This window comes from Pundamilia nyererei, unplaced genomic scaffold (assembly GCF_000239375.1).
Source record: "Pundamilia nyererei isolate P.nyererei 1_Seehausen unplaced genomic scaffold, PunNye1.0 scaffold00150, whole genome shotgun sequence".
Classification (NCBI taxonomy): domain Eukaryota; kingdom Metazoa; phylum Chordata; class Actinopteri; order Cichliformes; family Cichlidae; genus Pundamilia; species Pundamilia nyererei.
This window is the reverse complement of record NW_005187551.1, coordinates 275,237-290,770: the sequence shown is the minus strand read 5'-3', so window position 1 is coordinate 290,770 and position 15,534 is coordinate 275,237. Positions and strand designations below refer to the sequence as shown.

The window sequence follows — 15,534 nt, the reverse complement described above, 5'->3', positions numbered from 1 at the left end:
CACACACACACACACACCATCTACACCAGCTGAATAGCATCTGAAAGTCACATCTTTAAGAAACAGACAAAAGTCCAGCAAAGTCCCCACACAGGTCCTGAGAGATGCATCTGAACCTTCAGTTCACTCCAAGATCACACATGTGCAGGAGAACTGAGTGCTGCTGTCAGATTTAAAAGTGCTTTAAACATGATGATACTGTCTTTGTTAAACAGCAGAATAGGTTTATAAAGTATCATTACCTAAAAATAGTGAAATTAATATCTCTAAATCTACTAAATGTAGCATTTTAAATTTGGACAGTTTACAGCAGCTGATTAAACAATCGAGACAGATGTGTAGTAAAACATTTATTTAGTGTTTCAAGTCAAAAACAAACAGCAGAGATACAGAGAAAGTCTTTTGGTGAAAAAAAGGAGATACTGAACGCTGAGTTTCAGTTGGGCGAATGAGGCTGCGTTGAGTGTTCAGACTGAGCAGAAATGCATCCTTTAGATCCAATCTTGACTCTTTTACCCACTGATATAATAAACCAGTACTTTTTTTTAATGTAATATAATCTAAAGCACCCACAGTAACATTTTCCACCACAGGACTGCACTCTAAGGTCAGCATGGCGATGCAGTGGTTAGTTCTGTTGCCTCACAGCAAGAAGGTCGTGCATGTGAATCTGCTGTTTGCATGTTGGGTTCTCTGAGGATGCTCCGGCTCCCTCTCACTGTCCAACAACTTGCTTTTTTAGGTTAATTGTTGATTCTTTTGGGAACTACAATAATCTATTGGGAATGTGATCATGAGTGGTGAACTGTCAAGCGTGTACCCTGAGTTTTACCTCGTGACAGCTGGGATACTCTCCAGCAACCCTTAAGTGCTTAAGAGGAAGGAAGAAGGAAAGGAAGGAAGGATAACTACACTTTATGATCTCAGCTGTGATTATTAAAGGTTTGTGCTTTCTACACATTCTCTGTAATGGAAAGAGCAGAGAGGTGTGGTGCTTCTTCACGGCCAGAAGGAGGCACTGTGGAACCATCAAACAAAAGACCCCAGTGCTGATAAGGCAACATGCTGTCCATTACCACCAGGTATGAGGACACAAGGTAGGTGTGGATCTCATCTGATCCATCCTCAGTCGCCCCAAATGAGAGTAAATGTGTTACTTTCCTTCAAGTCCTGTCGTATTATTTTGTATGCACAAAGGTTTTAGAACAGAAATATCTTTCCCACCACCACAGCGATGACAGGGTTGGGAAGTGGATCCATCTGTGTCGTTCTGCTTCTAAACAAAGACACAAAGACAGTGTAAGTCAGGGAATTCCTTTAACATACACTTTCATTTTGAATAAGGCATTAAGTTAGAACTGGACCAGGGGACCCTGAATCCTCCCTTAGTTATGCTGCAATAAGATTCTTCTCATGTCACTTTTCTGACTACGTGTTTATACGCCACTCTGCATCTTATTATTAGTTATTACTATTCTCTTGCTCTCTGGCACAGCAGCCCCTTACCTGAGCCTGGTTCTGCTGGAGGTTTCTTCTTTTTAAAAGGGAGTTCTTCATGGCCGCTGTGGGGTATGTGTTATTGTAGGGTCTGATCTTACAGTCTAAAGCACCCCTAGGCAACTGTTGCTGTGATTTGTAATTTTATTTATGTAAATAAAATAGAATTGAACTGAAAATTGTAATGAAAAGCAAAACAATTTCAAACAATAAAAACTAAACTAAAATACATAAACTGACAACAGAAAGTAAGTGAAACTAGACAAAATTAAAAACAAATGAAAAAATGAAAAAGCAAAACTACAGTAACTCTGCAGTTACCCCACCCACTGTCGTAGAAGCTGACTAGTGTGAGTGGGCATCAAGAGGCAATGGAGGAGGCTGACTGTAGGTGAGCAGCCTGAAGTTTAGTGTTGTGGAGAGTTAGCAAAACAAAAACACCGTCCCACTTTTAACCCCTGACTTTGACACACGTCGTCTCTTTTTATGCGACAACCTCTGGTGATTAATATAAAAACCAAGATTACCTTTCATGTGTTTCTGTTAAACTGTTTGAATTCTGTTTGAATTACGTTGTCGCTTGCAATTAGGTCCCATATCACTCCCATGTTAAAATCCTTACACTGGCGTCTGGTTGTGTACAGATATCAGTTTAAAATCCTCACTTTTAAGTTCATATTTTTACAAGGTGAGGCCACCACCTATATCGCGGAGCTTTTTCAACCTTCAAACTCTAAACAGGATCCTCAGAGCCAGTGACAGTGGTCTTCTGACTATTCCACGGACCCGTTTGAAAACGAAGGGGGATCGCGCTTTTCAAACCCTAACTCCAACACTGTGGAACAGTTTACCTCCCCCACTACACACCATCGACTCTGTGGCTTCATTTAAAAAACAGCTTGAAGCACATCTGTTTAGACAGACATTTGGGTAATGTTCGTGTGTAATATGTTGTTTTGTTTGATACGCTTTTATATTCCCTTGAGAAGCACTTTTTAATAGCTTCATGTCTTAAAAAGCGCTATATAAAAAAATGGATTAACTTACTTACTCTGGCTGCCAGTAAGCACCAAGGCAAACTTTCATCCCAATCAGCCTTCAGTTTGGTGCAACAAGCATGTAGCAATGATTTAAATGCTGATGGCAGCGTTCTAATGAATCCTTACTTTGACGATGACACACCAATGATTTATGTTTAAAATGAAGTTGTTGGAGAGCCTGTGCAAATAATCTAGAAGTAAAATTAGAGCCTTGATCCCTCTGAATTACTTTGGGAATCCCGAACACAGAAATGAATTGGCTAAAAGCTTAAACTATTCCCTTAGTAGAGCTTTGGGATCAGGATCACATCCAGGTTGTTGTGCTGGTAACTACATAGCAGGGGCTGTTCAGACTTCCTCGGCTGAGAGACAGATTAAGCTGAGTATACTATGTTGACATTTAAACCTGATATTAGTCCCTGTTGCACTGACATGTGAGATTGTAAAAATGAGAACGTGCCTGTTTTCTTTGACTTGTTGGTCTTTGTGGATGATCCTCAGTTTGAGTTTCTTAGCCTCAAATCCCATTTAGTGTTTAAGATTTTGAATCAAAGGCCAGCTGCAAAAATACTCCTGTTCACAACTTTCAGTCACAAGCTGACACTGAGCCTCTTTAGTAAACCCAACAGCTTTTTAATGTCAAGAGAAGGCTTTTAGCTGCTGCAGACACGAGTAGATCTGACCCTAGAGGTTCTTTCTTTCATATGCCAACCTTTGTAATGATATTTTTCACAGGCGTTTATCGATTTATCAATGACCTTTTCTCATCAACATCAAAGAAAAAGTCTAGGAATAGGAGGTACTTTATGAACACCCACAGTCTCCCAAACTACCCCTCACCAGACTGTTGTTGTCTAAATCTGAATTGGAAATGATTATTCAAGCTTTTATTTCGGCTTGCTTAGATTATTGTAACAGCTGTTTTCTTTGTTTGAGCCAAAAGAATCGTAACTGTCTCCAGTCAGTCCTGCTGCAAGGCTCTTAACAAAGGCATGAAAAAGAGAGCACATTACATAGGTTTTCTTCTCATTACACTGGCTTCCAGTACATTATAGAATTCACTCTTAGTGCTGACTATTAAAGCTCTGAGTCGTGACGCTCCTGCCTACATCGCTGATCTGTTAGAACCCCACCCTCCCTCTCACAGCCTGGGATCATCTAATCAAAGGCTGTTGGTGGTCCCACAAGCACGTTTTACGATCAAAGGAGTCAGATCTTTTAGAGCGGTGGCCCCAGGTTGTGGAATGCTTTGACTCCACCTTTAGGTTTTTTAAAAAGCAGCTAAAGACTCATTTATTTAGACTAGCTTCTAAATGGATTTGTGCTGTATGATGATGATGTATGTTTTATGTACATCTGTGTGATACTATTGTGAACCACTTTCACCTCTCCTGTCCTGTCTTTCTTATCTTTCTCCATTTCCATGTGATGTTAGCTCCCTTTCTTCTCTCTCCCTGTGAAAAACAGCAGCTGAACCTTTAGCTAGCAAAAACGAAAACACCGTCCCACTTTTAACCCCTGAGTTTTAAACACGTCGTCTCTTTTTATGCGACAACCTCTGGTGAGTAATATAAGAAACAAGACTGCCTTTCATGTGTTTCTGTTTAGGCTCAAATCTATTTAACGGTTGGAGGTTTTCTCTGTGTTCATCAGTCACTCATCTGTGTGTATGTGGCACTGTGGCTTAGTTGGTTAAAGTGCCTGTCTAGTAAGTATTAAACTAGAAAACAGGAGATCCTGGGTTCAACTCCCAGCAGTGCCTAAAACATAGTAGTTTTGTCTGTTCTCAGTCATCCAGGGCCTGTTAGTCTAAGGAGCTTTGAAAGATGAGTGTCCGGATTCCTTTAAGGGACACATCCCACTGGTGTATAAATACCTGGGACTCTCCACCGTTTCATTTTAGCAAGGGTCTCAAACTCACGGCTTACCTCCCTCCTACTTGGGGCCCGTATATTGACCTGAAGAAATATAATGCAGTTTGGCCATTGAAGTTACTTTTGTTGTTATGGAGGGTTTGTTTGTTGTTGAGTGCAATGTTAAAATAAGTTCTTTAAAAAGCACAAAATGATTTAATATGAAGGCAATATGAGCAGAGAGCACAAACTTGTTGAGGGATTGGCTGTTAGTTCAGTGCGAGAGTTATTTGTAAAGAAAACTATTTTCATTAGCAGTCAAAACTAACGTGTAAACTTAGAGACCATTTTGACGTTTGACCAGAGTGCTCTCTCGGCTGCAGCGTAATATTAAAATCCACTTCAAAAGACGCTCATCACATGTTTATAGTTTTTTAAAAACTTCAATGACACTGGCCAGAAAGAGAGTACCAAGTTGTTTGTTTGGTAGTTCAGTGAAAGGCTTCAGTTAATTAAGAGTGTGAAAATAATTAATTCAGCTTTGCAGTTTTGTCTTGTTATTCAATATTTGAAAATAAAAAATGAACACAACACTAGATTTTTGGAAATATTTGTGGATGTTTTCTACTTGGCCAAGGCCAATGAGGTCATTCATATCAGATCTCTTAGCAGCCCCTAAATCAGTTACTATGGGAACAACATGTGTGATTTGCAGCTGTAGAGAACATCTCACTGATTGCTGGATTAAATAGAGGCTAAACAACATTTTGGTCATGTAGACAACATATGGGCTCGTCCGGGATTTGAACCCGGGACCTCTCGCACCCTAAGCGAGAATCATACCCCTAGACCAACGAGCCACATGAAAATATGCAGTCTTTTTCCAAAAGTCACATATCAGAGGAAATAAAGCGGCATGTATGAAAGATTGTCTTGAAAGCTACCAGTCAAAAGTTTTATCTACAATATAGAAAAACCCTGACAATGTGTGTCCAAAACTGAAGACGTCAAATAAATGAAGCAAGAAATATGGAATCATGTACCATCAAAAAGAATGATAAATAACTAAATATGTTTTAAATTTTAGATTCCTGGAAGTAGCCACGCTTTGCTTATTTTACAGTGCCACAAACCCTCAGCCTTCTCTCAATGAGCATCATGATATATGAAATGGTTTTCACTTCACAGATGTGCCTTTTTAGGGTTCATTTGTAGGATTTCTCTTTAGCACATTTTCACATGAACGTCATACATCACCCAGAAAAGCATGAATCACAAACCTATACTCTGCGTTTTTTCAGCTCGCTGCAGATGTTTGACCGGCCCATGCCACCAAGCATCAGCCATTATAAATTCAACCTCAGTGATTTCCACCCTGCTATTAATGTTAACAAGCTCGGGCTTCACAGTGCAAATTTTAAAAGAAAGCGGAGAGCCTTGTCAACAGCTCCTTAAGCTCTAATTGGAGAGTACAGTTGTATAAACATGCAATTAGACTTAAATAACATATCTGAAGAATTTAATTGTGGGATGAAAAAAAAAACGATTTAGATATGAATGAGTTTTTAAGGATACTTCAAGTTAGGCAAATGAAAAATGAGTGAAGTGAAGAATAACATGGATTAAAATACAAGTGTTGCTCTTTATTAACCTGTTGCATTGGCGAATCAATGTTAGCTATACAGGTGAACAAACTCAGAGTGGGTAGAGTGAGGCTTTGTTACACCTTCTCTCTGAACACATCACCAGGTAATTTTATCAGCGCAAGCTCATCTAAAAATGTCAATAACTGATCAAATGAACCAGGACAATGAGGAGAGTCATGAAGTTTATTAGAAATAACCAAATGAAATCATACAAAAGCAGCCTGTGTGAGTGACTTTTTTCAAGATCACTACACACGCACACCCATTTCCTGCTCAAAAGTACTCCACAACTAAAACTCTCCACCAACTACTAACTTTGGTTATGGAGTTGATAAACAAATGTATTCATACATAATAATAATATGGATCTGTGTGCACAACTCTGTTCACAACAATCCCAATTTGTACTCCACCATCATGTGTGGCTCACCCATCACTTCACTGTGGGCTGGATCTACAAAGGAAAAAGACAAAAGCACAGTATAAGCCATGGTTTCACGTCGTCACACATATCACTGAAGGTGTAAAAGGGAAGGACAAGGTTCCCACCGTTGAGGACGTCTTCAAATCCAATGGACTCATCGCTGTTTCGCAGCGTATCGAGAGCCAAATTTGAGCTCTGTAGGAATGGGAGACGCTGGATCTGGAGGGAAGAAACAGTTGGTGTCAGGACTGAGAAGGAGAAAAAGAAAACAAAACACGAGAACACCTGAAAAAGGACTGCAGCTACCTGTCGGGCCGCCCTGTACTCCATTTGAAGTTTTAGAGGAGCGTGAAGACCCTGGATGTTTCTGAGTGTTGAGAAATTCATCTTATCCTGGTTCAACTGGAACTGCTCATGGAGAAACACAGAAAACAGTGAGATACCCACAGAAACGTATTTTTACTACTTGCACTTTGTGTCTATTGTGATTAAACTGAGCTGCATTTGACATAACAGTAATTTTTATAGTAAAACCAAGCACAGAACACAAATACCATTTAAGCATTTCATGAAAACAGCATTAATTGGTTTAATGACTCACATTTTTTTCTGACAGCTCCAGCGGGTGGCTTGGAAGCAGTTCATTTTTAACACTGGTAAATCTGTTTAATAAAAGTAGAAGAGAAAAAAACAGTATTACGAAAAGCACATTGTTCTTTATTTGGGGGCTAATACAACAATGTGTTTTTGGAGGTTAGCATGCAACAGAGTTTTATTTTTAACAGTTTCTCACCCACTACGGAGGGAGTCCTGCACTCCGTAAGCTCCCTGTGGAGAGAACCCAGCCACAGGTACACTGTCCTTAAGCTGAGAGCGAAGTCCTCTGGAATTCTGTAGTCCACATCAAAGACATACATAAACCATTTACATTTGATAACACTTAGCTAATGGCTATCTAATGTAGCTAATAGCAACAAATACTGGAAGTTGTATTTATCTAAGGGACCTTGTGGCTAACCTAAGCGCTAGCTGGCATTAGCTCGAGTGACTAATCAAATTCACAGCTACTCAGTTTGGGCACGGTTAAAGACAAACAACTTCACCACCGAGACCTCAAATGATCACACAGATTATAAAGCAGAGAGAGTACGCAACAACAAGATTTAAGATATTTAAAAATATGGTATAGGGATTAAAAACGCTATCATACCATTGTCACTTCGTTTGTTCCCCTTTCCTTTCGATACACTGCTGTATCCGGTAACGTCTCGTTTTGATGACGACACATCCGCTGATAGCTTATGTACAGGATCACGTCTTTCCAGTTAAACAGACAATGGTGTGCTGTACAATATGTAAAGTATACGAAATCAATTCGTTATCACTTAATTGAAGATATAAACATGAACTCTATGCCAACTTCGTATGGGGGAATGATTATGATCATGATGATAAATACGTATGCGTCCTCTATGCTTAACGTGAGGGGGTATAGCTCAGTGGTAGAGCATTTGACTGCAGATCAAGAGGTCCCCGGTTCAAATCCGGGTGCCCCCTGTTTTTCAGTCTTGCGTTAGTCATTTGCAAAACTTTAATTTGTCACCTTAATGACAAGTAAAGCTTTTGGAATTTAATGATAATAATAATAATAACAGCCAGAATACAAGTAAGGCTCACCTTTAAAATGCACTTCTCTCTACAGTGCTACAGTGTGTTATCACAATGAGCTGAACACCCTCAGATATCAAGTTAAGAAACACAAAAGGCATAAATACAGTTAGGACCAGTTGGGATTGTCATTTTGCCTTCATATACCACCAGCATATATTTGAAATTGAACAGTCAAGATACAAACACACGGGATATCAGTTGTATGTTGATTTGCAGATGTTCATCATCAGCAGCAATTTTTGGCAGTCTGACTGTCTGGAATTCGGAATGTGGTTTAACACAATGTTACTGTAACAAACTATAGTCTACACACTAACAAGTCACTCATCTGTGTGTATGTGGCACTGTGGCTTAGTTGGTTAAAGTGCCTGTCTAGTAAGTCTTAAACTAGAAAACAGGAGATCCTGGGTTCAACTCCCAGCAGTGCCTAAAAGATAGTAGTTTTGTCTGTTTTCAGTCATCCTGAAGAAATATAATGCAGTTTGGCCATTGAAGTTACTTTTGTTGTTATGGAGGGTTTGTTTGTTGTTGAGTGCAATGTTAAAATAAGTTCTTTAAAAAGCACAAAATGATTTAATATGAAGGCAATATGAGCAGAGAGCACAAACTTGTTGAGGGATTGGCTGTTAGTTCAGTGCGAGAGTTATTTGTAAAGAAAACTATTTTCATTAGCAGTCAAAACTAACGTGTAAACTTAGAGACCATTTTGACGTTTGACCAGAGTGCTCTCTCGGCTGCAGCGTAATATTAAAATCCACTTCAAAAGACGCTCATCACATGTTTATAGTTTTTTAAAAACTATTTAAAACTAACAAAAAATGTCACACAGTGATGTCTACTTATATGACAGACTAACAAAGACTGTAAACAACTGCAAGTTTCAGACTTTATTAAAGTGAATACTGCGACAATAACAGTGTGGCACACTCCACTTCGAGACTGCACAGTTTTAACATAAATCATGTTTGTTCTGCTGCGTTTTCATCAGCGAGCTCGTGTGGATCTAACCTGGGTGGGTGAGAAGGGCCATCTGTAGGAGATACTATGAGAAAAAGGTGATGAAGAAAAAAGGAAGACAGAATAGCATGAGACTGGATTATCAGGATAATGCAAAGACTTCCAAAGCAACATACATGATGTTTCCATGTTAGCTGTCAATTTAAAAAAAATCAGATGGCAGCACAGAATACAGTATTTAGGGAATATTTTTACCTTTGCTCAGCTCAGAGGAGTAACTGCAGGCCAAATGTCTCCATTCCTCCATATACCTGCACAGGCAAGAGAGGAAAATTCATACGGGGGGCATCCCATGATGCAGGAAATTATGAGAAAGATTACAAATGCCACAAACATTCGAATCAGAGTGCCTTACTCCTTGAAGTTTAGAGTGTTGGTCCAGGCCAGCAGCTCATCCAGCTCCCATTCCAGTATTTCATCATCTCCTTTCTTTTCAACTGTCTCCATCAATTCCTGGGCGGAACTCTCCACCAGGGCCGCCATGTGTCTGTGCTCTGCATGATCCTGCAGATGACCCTCTTTATACCTGTATGTAAGGAACAGGAGTGACAGCTCATTTAACACAATTAAAACAACACATCATTATGTGTTTGTTAGCAAAGATGTGATTCCATAAGGGGGAGGTTTCTATCACTATTAATAAGTAACAGACACAAACTTCAGATTGCATGTGCATTATTGTGATCACTGATGCTACAGTGGTTTGCTCACCAACTGTTTCATTTCACAAAAACATAAAGCACTTACATCTGCTTCAGCCATTCAATTTTCTTTCTTTTCCTCCAACTCTCTAAATCTTGCTTCCGCTGCAACTTGGAGTAATGAAAGTCTATTTTTTTGTTAGCACCGATCTCTGCAGGCTCACATGCCAAAACCACCTAAGAGAGAAGACAAAGCAAAAAAAAACCCAAAACAGACTTGCAGAACTTCGGCTTTTAGAGGCTTCCTGTTAAACAGCATTTGTAAACTTGCTGTAGATCTTTGGCTCCCTGTTTCTAAACAAATGGCAGAACTTGACTAAAGCAGAACAGAAAATCATTTTTGTTCCTCACCTTGTTACTATTGTTCTCCATGCGCTTGTACCAACCTGATTGGTCATCCTTTGCGACAGCTGGGCCTTTGTTGGTCTTCTGGGCCACAAGCTTCCTACGACTTTGCTTGGTGTAGTCTTTTGGGCTGCCTGCACACACATCTGTAATGGGCCGATGGGTGAAGATCTTGTAATAAATATGAGAAGGAAAGTTGATCTAAAATGGCAGAGAGGTTAGCCTTAGAGAGGAAGGCATGTCTCTAATATTATATTCATATAGCTCCTGAGTGATCTATTCCTGACCTAAACTATTTCCTCTCTGAGTTCTTACCCCTCCAAGTCGAAATCTGATAAACACTCCAGCTGCAGCATCCAGCAGTTCGGCCTGCCACAACAAAATCACATTTCATTTTGTTTGATTTGGTTTTATTTCACAGGGGTTGCAATTTCCATTACCTCTCGAGGATTGACAGTTTTGAGGATGGTCTTTGGATCCTGCTGTTTGCAGTAGAAAATCAGCTCTTTGAAATACCTGAAGACTTCACTGGCCTGCAATTTGGGTAGATTAAAAAAAAAGCTGTTCCTACAATTGTGCACATATGTGAGTCTGTGTTCCCATAGCAGTAGTAGTAGATGTTCCTACCATATATCCTCTCCAAGTCTTCTGAATTATTCTGGCTGCCACCTCCTGCAGTGTCCCTTGTTGGGGCTCGTCCTCCTGCAAGCTACAGAAGAGGAAACATGAGAAGGAAGGACAAAGAGACCGATTACTTTTTACATGACAATATATTGCATAATGTGTCTTATGATGAGTTCTACTGATGAGAGAACAAACAGTGGGAATATTTACTCTGATTTAGATACTTATTTTTCATATAATCTGGTGGTATGCACTTTTATTTCATTCAAATTATAGTCATTTTAATTGACTTCACATTGCTAATTCACCACACTTTTTTCTTTAGGAGGAATTAAGTTGGGTTTTTTTAATGTATGTTTTCCATTACTTTTAACAAACTGTTAAGGTTAAATGTTATTTTATAGATTAGGACTTTACATATAAAAATGTGCAGCCATTTTCTAAAATATCATACACAGCAGCACATTTGTTGCCTATTAAATAGCCTTAGTAATACTATGCAGATAGCTTGTGGTATAGGTCCAACATAAAGTCTAATAATAACTCACTCAATAAATTTCTGACATAGCATATTACTGTGATAAAATACAAATTGGGTTTTCTGTGTGTGTATGTATCAATAAAACGGCATAAAAACTTCTGCATATGGAAAAGTCATAAAAAATGTTGTCCCATTATATAAAATACAAAAACAACTTGATTTAAAGTTTGCAATTTATCTTGGAACAAAGGCATCAAACAGCTAACGTTAGCTAACTTAAGCCAGGGAAATAAAATATACAGTATTTACATTGTGTGATACACACGTGACTTCTTATCACATGCAAACGTCATTGTGATGTAAAATATACATCACCTCATGACTGCTGCCAATTACTCTCTAAACATATCAGCTGATGGCAGCAGATGTTTTGAAAATATCTCAGTAGGTTACTTGGCAACGTAGCCTGACATTAATCAGTCTTCCGGGAAATACTTTCAAAATAAAATGTTCTTTTGCTCAGTTGTATTACTTAACGGCAGGACATAGACGTTCACTATAAGTCAAGACCATGACTGAAAACCACGTCACGTTTAGAGCCATTTAAACCACCTTTCTTCCCCATTCAGATGCTCAGTTTGACCTTCAATAGACCATGTCTACAAGCCTAAAGCACTGAGTTGCTGCCACATGATTAGGTGATTAGATATCTGCATTAACGACTTATTGAACAGGCATACCTAATATAGTGGCAGATGAGTGTAGTTTTAATATCACTGACCATTAGATGGAGCTCTTTTACAAGTAACCCTGGCTTCTCTGGTTTTTCCACCACTCTTATGGTTGACATTAATCTTTAGTATGCATATATTTTCTGAAACTTTAGACTCTAACTATATGCCAAATCCTTAATACAATTTCACAACTTTCCATTAGTTGGGATTTGTTTATTTTTGTCACAAAAGGTGGACACGTCCATTAAATATGAATGTTTGAACAGACTTGTCCCCACAAAATGAGCAATACCAGTACCAGCACTCACATACACATACTGAATCAGAAAGGAACTTTTCAAATCTCTAATGAGTAATGTTCTTTTCTCTCAGCCTCTTGACTTGAACAGCCAGGCCAGGCAGCAAGACCCTGTGTTTCTTAGTCCACCCACTCAATTAGTTTGTCAGATAGCGAGGCACAGATTCATCACCCAGCTGTGTGGGATTTCTCCATGGTAATAAGAAACTGCAGCAAATCAGAGCTCTTAATGTTGAGGTGACTTCATGCATTAGCACTAAAAGTCTACCAGAGCCCAGAGCCTGCGCATGAGATTTTATTTCAAATACAGCATACTGAAGGAAATTTAGGAACCCAAAAGCCAAAAAATTGCAGAATTGCCTTGTTTTATCTTGACGGTGCAAAGACAGGTGCAGGTGCTTTCATGAGTCACTGTCTCGACATTATCAAACCAACTCCACCAAACCCAAACGAATCAATCACATTCACACATAAAAATGAGACATTTATATTTCACTTTCTGCTCCTTCAGTTTCATACTAAACATTTAAATAAGAAGTGAATTGCCTGCAGGCGGGCAGAATTTCTCAGCACTCTTTCTATATTTATTAGCTGCTGAATATTCAAACATGCATTTGTGGTCTATATATCACCCAGACTCCAGTCCTGTTTGCTTTCCAGATAAACTGTCCGCATAGCTGTGGACGAGAACATTTGTAGATATGAATTGCTAACTAGACAGATGTCCTTTATGCAAATAGGCACAGAATGCATTTCCCAACCAAAGCCTGTGGGCATGTAGCAAAACTCATTTCACATGTATTCAAAGCAGGAGTCTATTTCTTTTCTCTCTGTGGGGGATGTGCTGTCACTATGATTCCTAGCAAGGACAGATATTCTTATATTGGCTAGGCTGGTTTTTAGGGTGAATACTCAAGATATATTAAGATGCCTTTATTATTAGTCCCACGAGTGGGAAATTGGAATTGGAGATAGTTTCAACACAGTTTGGATTCCTGAGTATGTATTGGAATTGTTGATATTTGGCCTAACCCTGTGATTTGACTGAAATTTGTGTTGCAAAGGCATAAGTCACACTACATTATAATAGCATGTAAAAAAAGTACTTGACTGTTAAATCTGAAGTTTGCCTTTCTGATGATACAACTCTCCTCCATTCTGCTTTGTTGACACCTTTGTACTTCATAGCTGCTAACTGAAGCATTGACAAGAAGTTTGTCAAAATGAAGAAAAAATATCTATATCTTGATGCAAGAGTATATGTCAGCAGGCTTAGGTGATAAGAATTTTGTTATCTCTACAAACTGAATCTAAAGTGCTCCTTAATTCACCCCAGTACCTCATGGTTAATGACTTTGAAAAAGCACAAAAACCTATTTTTGCTATGTCGGAATACTAAATAAGAAGCTCTTTGTAGTCTGTTCTTTGACTAGGAGCATTTCCACTCTTAATTTACAAACTTCTAATAATTATGTTATTTCAAAGAAGCTTTCTCTTGTAATTTTAAACATACCATTCAGCTAACACTTTTATCTATGATTTTATTTTGAAAACCTGTCATGAACTGCTGGAACACCAGTGTTACTGTTCACTGCAATCTGTAAAGTTAACTGTAAAGCATTGTGGTGGTAGCATCATGCACTGGAGCTGCCGTTTTGTTTGCCAGTGGTACTGGTATAGTGCAAAAAAGTAATATAACAAAGAAGAAGGAGGACGTTTTTATTATTCTATCAACTTCAACAAGTCATATCAGCAGCAAAAGGGTTGAAACTAGGGCAGAACTGAGTGCTCCAACAGGACAATGAACCCAAACACACATCAAAACTGGTCTTGGAATGGATAAAGAAGGCTAACTTTAAGCTTCTTGAATGGCCTCACCAAAACTCGACCTCGACTGTACTGGAAATCTGTGGACTGGGCTTAAAAGCTGGGAACTCTACTAATTTTGTCAAGAGCGGTCAATTATCCTGCCAGAATCACACTGACTTGCAACTTCTTAATGGAAACCAAAATAAGTATTACTGGGAGTGTATGTATGTATATATTTGACATATATATATTTGTATCTCTACATATACTTGGCCACAGGGGTCTATTTTTATCTTCCCTTTACGTTTCCTATATAAATTTAACCTCTAGGTCAAATCAGACTTAAACATATAATAGAGTTCTGCTACTAAGAGGATGAAAAAGAGCTTCATGTCCTGATACCACCAGCGTGTCATCTATTATGTTCTGTGTTGATGAAATTCAGTAGTGCATGTCCAATAGTTTCCTTCAGCTGAATGACTCCAAATCAGAATTAATTAGTATTACGCCAAGTGGCCCAGCATTCGCAGCATTACCATTCTCTTTTCATCTCTTGAAATATTTAACCAGTACTAGACCAGTTCTTTTAACCTTTAATCTAGAAACAGTCATACATCCTTTTATCTCCTCTATGCTGCATTATTGCAGCGCTTGTTATTCAAGCATCAGAAGGTGAAACATCATAATACTATAACTTAACTTGAAAGGTTTCTACAAGCCTTGTAACACGTTTGAAGGGGACTAGCCACATTGCACTAATCCTTGTTGCCCTTCAATGTTATCTAATGCCTTTCACAGCTTGTTTTTACTGACTTGAACGATCAAGCTCCTGCTTTTATGTGTGGGTTCTGCTAATGAGTCCAACTGCTGCTTGAGATTTCCTGGCAGAGCCCTGCTAACAGTTCTGAAATCTTGGCTAAATTAAAGGTGGTCAGGCCTTTTGTTGTTTGCACTGCTCACTTGTGGAGCTCACAGTCTAAGGATCCAAGACACTCAAACACCCTGTAGCAAAGCTCTTTCTTATTCTGTTTTAAAAAGTGCAAATTTATCGTCACAATCATGCTGCTGACCCCAACTTAAACAAAAGACAGAGGTCTTTGTTCTTCTGTGTGGACAGACATGTGGACAGATTTCTTGTTCATGTTCTCATTTTTAACCTCCTGCATTTTAACTAGGTGTGCCAATCTCAGCTTTTCATATTTCTCTCTCCCACAGCTTTCACTATTTTTTCTTTCCTGGCTCCAGATGTTATCAGTATTTCAGTGCCAGGGCCCCAGAGAGATGACAGTCAATTGAGGAAATGCTTTCTTCGTTTCAGACCCTCATCAAAATGGGAACATTTCAACTCCACCATCAAACACTGGAGGGGAACTCCATGTCTGTCCACACAGAAG

General features: G+C 39.0%; 2 protein-coding genes and 4 non-coding genes across 8 annotated transcripts; 3 read left to right on the top strand and 3 right to left on the bottom strand.

Moving 5' to 3' along the window:
* Positions 1-4,210: 4,210 nt before the first annotated feature.
* Positions 4,211-4,299, top strand: trnat-agu (transfer RNA threonine (anticodon AGU)). Its single transcript is given in 2 exon segments — positions 4,211-4,248; positions 4,264-4,299. It is a non-coding gene; the product is annotated as a tRNA-Thr (tRNA).
* An 879-nt stretch (positions 4,300-5,178) lies between these two features.
* trnap-agg (transfer RNA proline (anticodon AGG)) lies at positions 5,179-5,250 on the bottom strand. Its single transcript has one exon. It is a non-coding gene; the product is annotated as a tRNA-Pro (tRNA).
* A 929-nt stretch (positions 5,251-6,179) lies between these two features.
* pomp (proteasome maturation protein) lies at positions 6,180-7,763 on the bottom strand. Its single transcript, XM_005744863.2, has 6 exons — positions 7,671-7,763; positions 7,254-7,351; positions 7,062-7,122; positions 6,767-6,868; positions 6,586-6,679; positions 6,180-6,490 (listed from the first exon to the last, which is right to left on the bottom strand). The coding sequence occupies exons 1-6, from the start codon at positions 7,746-7,748 to the stop codon at positions 6,423-6,425; spliced, it is 501 nt and encodes a 166-aa protein (XP_005744920.1). The 5' UTR covers positions 7,749-7,763; the 3' UTR covers positions 6,180-6,422.
* A 182-nt stretch (positions 7,764-7,945) lies between these two features.
* trnac-gca (transfer RNA cysteine (anticodon GCA)) lies at positions 7,946-8,017 on the top strand. Its single transcript has one exon. It is a non-coding gene; the product is annotated as a tRNA-Cys (tRNA).
* A 454-nt stretch (positions 8,018-8,471) lies between these two features.
* Positions 8,472-8,560, top strand: trnat-agu (transfer RNA threonine (anticodon AGU)). Its single transcript is given in 2 exon segments — positions 8,472-8,509; positions 8,525-8,560. It is a non-coding gene; the product is annotated as a tRNA-Thr (tRNA).
* A 435-nt stretch (positions 8,561-8,995) lies between these two features.
* Positions 8,996-11,765, bottom strand: cunh11orf65 (chromosome unknown C11orf65 homolog). 3 transcript variants are annotated; one of them, XM_005744860.1, is made up of 9 exons: positions 11,675-11,765; positions 10,822-10,903; positions 10,635-10,727; positions 10,510-10,563; positions 10,201-10,395; positions 9,896-10,026; positions 9,504-9,674; positions 9,344-9,399; positions 8,996-9,173 (listed from the first exon to the last, which is right to left on the bottom strand). In XM_005744860.1, the coding sequence occupies exons 1-9, from the start codon at positions 11,677-11,679 to the stop codon at positions 9,091-9,093; spliced, it is 870 nt and encodes a 289-aa protein (XP_005744917.1). In that variant the 5' UTR covers positions 11,680-11,765; the 3' UTR covers positions 8,996-9,090. The 3 variants fall into 3 exon arrangements, with proteins under 3 accessions (XP_005744917.1, XP_005744918.1, XP_005744919.1); XM_005744861.1 differs by having other exon boundaries at positions 10,201-10,365; XM_005744862.1 differs by having other exon boundaries at positions 10,236-10,340.
* Positions 11,766-15,534: the final 3,769 nt, after the last annotated feature.